General features: G+C 32.1%; 1 protein-coding gene across 1 annotated transcript; it reads right to left on the bottom strand.

The window, feature by feature from the left end:
- Window positions 1-447: 447 nt before the first annotated feature.
- Window positions 448-1,445, bottom strand: LOC127718739 (glycoprotein 3-alpha-L-fucosyltransferase A-like; the record flags this gene model as incomplete). The annotated part of the gene is given in 1 exon segment (XM_052224793.1): window positions 448-1,445. A coding segment is annotated over 1 exon segment (837 nt), but the record flags the coding sequence as incomplete, so codon positions are not given.
- Between the last annotated feature and the right edge of the window lie 7,673 nt (window positions 1,446-9,118).

Here is a 9,118-nt window from a genome sequence, read left to right as displayed (position 1 = left end):
TTATAGCAAAAATGCGATCACAGTTTCACAGATCTTTTGAATTATTCAATTAGTAATCTATCAAGGAAAACGTGACTTTACAGAATAATGCGACATTGTAGTTTGTTTTCATTCTTCTTGGGAAGCCCCTGTAATAAAGTCTGCCTAATAGGATTAAAGGAATAAGATAAACACCTTTGGTTCCTATATGAATGATTACCAGAACATTTTGAACCAGCGTGGTTTTGTTTTACATGATACGATTTGTCCATTCCTCAAACATGATATTTCTATATCCCAGTAGGACAACCGGATGTACTTACTCAGACGCTTCCGTTTGTCCGACTGCAGCGTGGTTTTGTTTTGCATGATACGATTTGTCCCTTCCTCAAACATGATATGTATGTATCCTTTGTTCATTGTATATAAAACAAAGCTGGAATAATTTTATCAATCTAACTTTGTGTTTATAACAAGGTATGATTGTGTAAAGGGGGAGAAGTCAATGATAAGGGCCATTACAGAAAAAGTTGTATTAAATATTTCCTTCTCTTTTTTGACGGTAAAACATTTAGTTACGCAGTTGCCTCATTGCCTCAATTTAAGCTACGCAATTGCATATCATATTGTCAAATGTCTGTGGGGAGAAGGCATTTCTTTTCAAACATCCAGTGTGTTAAATTCAATTTGGTGCTTCGTTTATACCCTGTGTTGAGTTTTTCACAAACAGAACAATGAAGAGATTGCAGCATCTCCTGTCGTGTATACAAGCTTGACAAGAACCGATCTTTTGCTTTCAAATAACTAGTGTACAAACTTTTATTACTTCCCACATGTTTTAGATGTAAAGCTAGTTCTTTAGGCGATGAAAAATCTAAGGAGGAGATAAATGTACCTTTTGGTAAAATGTTTCTTATATTCGGAGCTCCTCGGTACACTGGAATTAGGTCAAAACCGTCCTGATAGAACCGGTATGCCTTTTCAGTGACATAGTCTTCACATAGAGAATTTTCAAACGCCAAGTAAAATTTATATACTTTACTTAAATCCTTAAAACAGGAGTCATCATTCCAAGGAGAAGAACATTTTTTACCGCACCCTCCAAATACGTCAACATCTATGGTTTTATTCATCTTCTTAATGTATGTGTACCTCCTAGATACAGCATTACAATGGGTTACTACCCAAGCAACATTTTTCGTCTTTTGAAGGAAAATATTTGTGTAGTTTTTCTCGGATTGTATTTTTGTTCTTGCCAGTAGTCCGTACGGATAATAGATATCAGCATCTGTTCTATAGCTGAATACCCAATCAAATTTATTCACCCATTCTTTTTTTTAAAAGTTTTTGCTTGTATATGCTTTAGATTCAACAGAGATAAATACCCATTTCTGATTGGACGACTTTGTTGGAACCTTACCATTTAGGCTAGTATGATAAAATAACACAGCATCGCTTTTACCAAGTCAAATTTTATCCGATGCTACACCAATCTTGCAATTCCTGAACTCACACTTCCTAAATTTGTATTTGAACAGACCTGTTGGTATGCCGCTAGGTCGTTTATTCCACGTTATTGAATATATTTTCTTGTAAATATTTTGATCTGCAATTCCTGTTGATTTTGTTTTTACCAACTGTATCGGAAAGATATTATCGAGATAACAAATAATGAACAGAATGCCAGTGCCAATTGACATCAATGTTAAAAGTCCATAATACGTAATCGTGGTCCGAGAAAAGTGCATCTTGTTAATCCTGAAATATATTAAAGATGCTATGTCTTAGATATTCGTTATACAAGAAATTCAAAGAATTTTGATAGAATACAATAGAAAAACTTTCTCGACCAAAGAACTTTATGTCAATATGAAAAATATTTATGAGGGCCTGGATGTTGTTTTTAAAATAGGGTATGATGGATAAATACTACAGAAAATGGACCCAAAAATAAAGAATAGAGCAAAAATAATGGGGTGTTAAAATATAAAGAAAAGAGAACAATTGGCAAAAATATAAAGATTATATTTGATTTTTGATTTTTGGTGTTTTAAGGCCACTTTTAAGCACCGCTTTTGGGCTATTTCGTGGCGGCCAGTTTTTATTGGTGGAGGAAGCCGGAGTGCCCGGAGAAAACCACCGACCTTCGATAGGCAAACTGACAATCCTAGTCAATTAAGATTGGAGTCGAGTGCACCCGTACAAGCGGGGTTCGAACTCACAACCTCAGTGTTGACTGACTAGTGATTACAGGAGTAACTACTTAGATCACTCGGCCACCGAGGCCCCTATAAAGATTAGAGAGCAAATGGTCAAAAAAAAATAATAAAGGATAGTGAAATATTGTCTAAATTTAAATAATACAGATATGAAGACGTACCATCCAGACCCTTATATACAGGACTGTTTAAAAAATGAAATGAATTTCGGCCTTTTTTTTTCAAGCAAAATTTACAACATGAATCTTTACAAAAAATATAAATAAAGAAAAATGACATTAAATAATTAGAATACAGAAATGAAGGATGAAGGACTCCCCCCCTCCTCCCCGACCCTCATATATGTTCGTCATAGTTAAACGGACCTATATGGACATGTATCTGTGTTATGTGTCTTAAAAAAGTGACAAAGAATATCAACGGAAAAATGATGTAATGAAAAAAAGAGTATGTTTATATCATAATGAAGTTTCAGTACATTAATATTATAATGAAGTTTGAGTACATAAATGCTATAATGAAGTTTGAGTGCATAAATGTTATAAAGGAGTTTGAGTACATAAATGTCATAATGAAGATTGAGCACATAAATGTTATACATAATTTTTATAATGAAGTTTGAGTACATAAATGTTATATTGAAGTTTGAGTACATAAATATAATAACGAAGTTTGAGTACATAAATGTTATAATGAAGTTTGAGTACATAAATGTTATAATGAAGTGTGAGTACATGAATATTGTAATGCAATTTGAGTACGTAAATGTCATAATTAGGTAACATTTTAATCATGCATTTATGAAATGATGAAAAATATTTTCAAATGATTATTATTCGAACCTGGAATAATATAGTAGACGTACCCGCTGCATTTTTTTTGCACCTGTCCTAAGTCAGGAACCTGATGTTCAGTGGTTGTCGTTTGTTGATGTGGTTCATAAGTGTTTCTTGTTTTTTTATATAGATTAGACCGTTGGTTTTCCTGTTTGAATGGTTTTACACTAGTCATTTTGGGGGACCTTTATAGCTAGCTGTTCGGTGTGAGCCAAGGCTCCGTGTTGAAGGCCGTACTTTGACCTATAATGGTTTACTTTTACAAATTGTGACTTGGATGGAGAGTTGTCTCATTGGTACTCATACCACATCTTCTTATATATATATGTATCTTCCTATCAAAATTTTTTATTTGCGAGGGTATAAAAGGGGGAGGATTAAAAATTTTGTAAACAAATACTTTATTCTTTGTGGATAAGAGATTAGGTTGTGCATACATTTGTAATCTGAAAAAAAGAAGAATAAATCTGTAACAAATCTAAAACAGGAGATCCTACAATACTTACCGCCTCGGTGGTCTCGTGGTAGCGTGTTCGCCTCGAGTGTGGGAGGTCGTGGGTTCGAACCCCGGCCGGGTCAAACCAATGACATTAAAATTGGTATTTAATGATGCCTCTCCGCTAAGCACGCGGCATTAAGGAGTAAGAGCATGCAAAGACTGTTCGGCTCGGAGTCAGAATAATGTGTCCGGGTAAGATGTCATGTCTTCCTGCGAACGGTTACCCTGTGAACTAGCACGTTAAAAATCCGGCTCAGTGTGTCGGTCTAGTACAAAGCAGGGTTAGTATTCATATTACATTAACATGTTCTCGTCCTGGATATGCATATCAATTTGCCGCTGGACGTTAAGCATCCATCCATCCATCCTACAATACCTTATACTCGATAATTTAATTTTGCCGAATAAAATAAACAAGTTATGCCCTGCCGGTGATTAAACATTTGTACTTTTTTTTCTGAAATTCATAGTGAGTCATTCAACAATCTCAAAAGTTTGCATCTGAATGGTTTGTATATTTATAAGGTAAATTGGTTAGTTTTCGGCACACTTTTTTATAGTACAGTAGAACGGAATCTAGTCGTTTACTTTCTTTAAAAAGTACTGTTCATCCCCTATTTGAATACTTTATTAGTTTATAGTATATATATTCATGTTCCCGCTAAAAACAAATATGGAAAAACGAACACACATGTATGAATAGCAAATTTTGACAATTTTACAACTGCTAAAACAGAATTGCACCGAATACTTATAATACAGGTTTTGGCCTATTTTCTATTTAGAATTCGTATGTACAATCCTATCAATACTAAAAGAAAGACTAGTCTATATAAGACTACATAAGCCTATTAAGGACCTCCCAAAAATATACTTTGAATTCGAGATCATGAATTTGAAAAATCACGATTACGGATTAAAATCGTTATCAGTATTTGAAATTATTTATCACAAACTATAACTCTTTATGAAAACAGGGAGATGTGATATGATTGCCAATGAGACAACTATCCACCAGAGATCAAATGAAGTGGATACCCATGATTTTCTGTTTAGTATTTTTTGTTTTGATTTTTTATATCTTAAAATTTTACAGGATTTATTTGCTAGGCTCTCAAAAATATTTGTGATAATAGACGTTGCCTTGTCAATTCCTGAAAAAGTTTGTTCATACTGTGAGTCTTCGAAATCTCTAATTTGTTGTATAATAAAATTTCCCCCTAGTACTTCAATCATTTTGTCTCTTGATGTATTCTCCCATCTATATTTCGCTCCTATCTGAGTAAAGTTTTTCTGACATTTACGTTCTGTATATTACATTTCAGTATTACAGATATAGGGACATGATCTGACAAATATGTTGGTTCACAATATAAAAATATTCTATAGAGGACATCATATCCATGTCAGACAAGGCATAATCAACAGTGCTAGAACCATTATGCTTATATCATGTTACATTACCAAAAAGATCACCTACAAATCTACCATTAAGTATTCTGAGCCTGGAGGCAATACATAGATCAATAAGTTGTTTTCCATGAAAATTTAATACTTAGTCTAAAGAATTTCTATATATATATATGAACCACCCAGATTGTCATCTGGCAATAAATTCAAAAGATCATCATGAATATTATTTTTATCAGAAATAAACATAGGCACTTGTCTCAGAAAAAAATTTCCTATATACCTTAATATAACAATATTAAGGTATATGGGAATTTTTTTTCTGAGACATGTGCCTGTGGAAATAAAATCTAAATGATTACTGACTCTAGCGTTAAGATTTCCAATGACAAGAATATTACCTTTGGATGACAGCTTTGATATTTCATTTTCAAGTATTATAAAGTCATCATTAAAATATGTAGATGTCAATGGTGGAATATAACATGCAGACACATATATATATCTTTTTTAAACCAAAGAACAATTTATCAAGCTTTAACCATAGCCTGTTTGTCAGATTTTGCTACATTTAAAACGTCTGATATATCTTTATGTAGGGTAGATTTATAATATACAATGATACCTCCACTATATCTTTTGGATCTTAATTTCTTTTTTCTAGACTTCTGAACATAATTAAAATTTATAATGTTTGTACTGAATCAGCACCCTTCCAAGTTTCCATTAAAATATTTATGTCATATTTTAGACGAGATAAAAAATAGTCATCTTCTAATTTACCTCCTAGGCCCTGAATATTCCAACTACCAATCGACAAATTTGTTTTCATTTTAAAATCAATTTCTGGTGTAAAGCAAGATCATGAAGATATCAATAAGATTTACTGGGCAAAGGGAAGTAACTCTAATTTTCCCCAGATGCAGCATTTTAATAATATTTACTCTTTTTTTTTCTTTTTTTCTTCTTTCTTTGATGATACATTAAGATAAATTTAAAATTTAAAATGATATGTAGGACACATAAAAATTACCTAGACAAAGGGAATTATCTCTTTTACCCCTTAATAACAATCAATGAAAATTTAAGGAAACTCATCTTTTTTCCCTTTTTTAAGTACTTGAAAAAATTGCAATACATGGTACATGAAAACTTTCATAATTTTTTCAATACGAGAACAAATTAAAAAAAAACAACAAAAAAAAACCAAACTCACAATTCTACTCTTATTCAAAAGACTTGCATTGTAAATTTAAACCAAGCAATACAAAATGCTATATATCAGAGGCGGATTTAGAGGGTTTTTCAGGGGGCCTGGGCCCCCCTTTTTTGGGAAAAATTTGGTTGATTATATTGGGAATCACTGAAGCATGACTGGAGCGGGCCCCCTCTTATCAACATTTCTGGATCCGCCACTGTATATATAAGAACAGTGAACATAGTCAGTTACTGTAATTAAAACATTTTAATGTTGTAAACCCTCAAGAGCCAAGCGTAGCAATTTGAGATTCATGTCTGAAATACGATGGCTTATTTGGTGGTAGTCATGGAAGTTGTTGTTTCTGAATTTGTTTTGCCACTGAGAGGAATGATTGTCCCACTGATTTCTATTCAGTCTAATTAAAATATAGAACTCTGATTTAAAATATAGACTGATTTCTATCGAATATGTAATGACGCTCATGTTGCTGATTTTTCCAATCACTCTGTCTACTTTCGGTATATTGTGGATTTACGACTCCCAAAAGAGGGCTTACAATGCCTTTCAAATTTCTCACATAAATTCTGATTCTTGTATTGTGTTGATGTTTTGTTGTTTTTTTGTGACCCAACGATTGTAAAGCTCTGTGGCACAATCTAGGGGGAGGCTCACGGTATAAGGCCGGAACCAACAACAGGAAAGAAAACCAAACTAGAAAATCAAGAAACTCGCTATTAATATTATAGCGGCTTGATCAGTTTATATACTAATTTCTGAATATCCTAGTAACCCTTAACTGATTGCAACAAACAAAAGAATTTATGCTTTATGAGTTATAAATAAAGTTGCTGACGCAGGTTGACCGCTGTCTAACTTCTAAGACCTTATGTTAAACTCTGCCAGACATACAACCGAAGGTCAGTCTTGCATCAGCCGAAGTTTTATAGAACAGATAAGTTCAATAGTTTATTAGAGTACATATCTGACACATCTGAAACATTCTACACCTCTCAAAGTATAGAACAGTTAAACAATACATATATAACTAACAAACTGCATGAAATAAAATGAATTGCATTTTTCTATTACAATAATCGCTCTCCCTTTGAAAAAGAGATTGTTCCACCAATCTAAATATATCAACACAGAGAAATAACACGCAATAATAAAACAATATTATTATTTTTTTTTTTTTTCAATCTTTTTTTTTTTTTTTTTTTTTTTTTATAATGCAATGAAATACACAATGAAAAATAAAACATATATAGTACAATTTAAATATATATTTGATGATTTAAAGGCCTTTAAGTATTTACAGATGTACATAAAGATACTTAATTAAATGACTATTTTGAAACAAACGATCATCGTAATGTAAATGTCACTTAATTAAGATCCAGTTAACTTTTATTTACGTTAAAGATTTTTCCTTTCATGACGAAACAAGGGACATAATTTGTTTCACTGAAAGGAGCTAGTGGGTCATACCACATTAAATTCCTTCTATAATCTATACATGTATTACAATGGCAGCGAGCTAATACCTTTAATTTGTATTCGTGCAAGTTCTTCGCGTTTCTATACGCGCGCTTGAATTTATGGTAGGCGATTTGTGGATTATCTAACAATGTAAGGGGGAGTCTACCTTGAATAGCCCAATCTTTTGCAATATTGGGAAAATTAAATTTTAATAAACGATGAATAAACGGTAAATATAATTCGACATTATAAATTGAAATTTGAGCACTTGGTAATAATAATTTAAAGTTCTCCTCTGATATAGTAAGAAATGCTACAATGGGTACGATTTTAAATAGAATATCTTTATCGGCAGGGATATTTATATTGTGGACAATTTTTTGTTTTAGAATTTGAAAAATATTTTCGTCAAACATGGAAAAATCTACCTCAGTTTCATTAAAACGTAGTAAAGCTTGAAAATATTCAGCTAAATTTATAAATTTGTTATCTTCATTAGTTAAAATAATAGTTGTATTGGTAAATTTACAAAGAATTTCCATATCTAATGATAGTAGTTATTTAAGTCTCTAACACATGAGGTTTTTAATTGTTCAAAATAGTCCATATGTAAATAAATAAATGGGGGTAATAAGTCTGGAATATAAATACCGGGATTGTTTGAAATGGTATTTAGACAAAGAGATTGTAGACTTGGAGAGTTAAATGGATCAAAATTGTATGATAATAAATAATCAATGCTTTGTAAATAATCTATGTCGAAATGATTATTTACTAGTTTATTCCAGACTTGGGACGGCGAAAAGTTTTCTACGTCTCGTAACTCTGGATAATCTGAGGAATAGAAAAGAAAAATATTAATATAAGGTAGAAGGATATACAGTAGTTTTGCGGTTGTTTGTTTGACCTGTGGTCTCAATATGTGTTGTTAGCATATTGACATTATCAATTGGACATTTTATGTTATGATGAAGTAAAATAACATAAACAGAAAATGGGTGTTTAAGTATTGACCTTAGTGCGCATGCTTGAAAAATGTTAAGATCAATAACATCAGGTACAGAAATAGATTGGGAAGTATTTTTATTTCGGACTGTAAAATCTGGATACGAGATATGTAATTTAGGCCTGATGTAATTTACAACAGTTAAATTGTCAATAATGTTTGGATATTGAATATCCCAATATGTTGGACATAAAGGCATTGAAAGAATTGGAATGCAAACACAATCGAAACCTGTTGTTATTTCTAAGCATAATTTAGTATTCATATTTGTTCTTTTGAAGGATTTAATTACCAAAATAATTGTCATTAAAAAGGAAATAAAAGCTAATGTAAAAACAGCATGATCCCAAGTTATATTGGAATTTAATACGTTAATCCATGTAGTAGGTGTTTGAGTTGTGGCAGGTTGAAATTTAAAATTTGGGAGCGTAGTAGCAGACGTTTGGACAGGTTGATACATAGCTATTGCGGCAGCGATGACTTTGAATT

This window comes from Mytilus californianus, unplaced genomic scaffold (genome assembly GCF_021869535.1).
Source record: "Mytilus californianus isolate M0D057914Y unplaced genomic scaffold, xbMytCali1.0.p SCAF_10, whole genome shotgun sequence".
NCBI lineage: Eukaryota > Metazoa > Mollusca > Bivalvia > Mytilida > Mytilidae > Mytilus > Mytilus californianus.
This window is presented reverse-complemented; position numbering and strand designations above follow the sequence as displayed.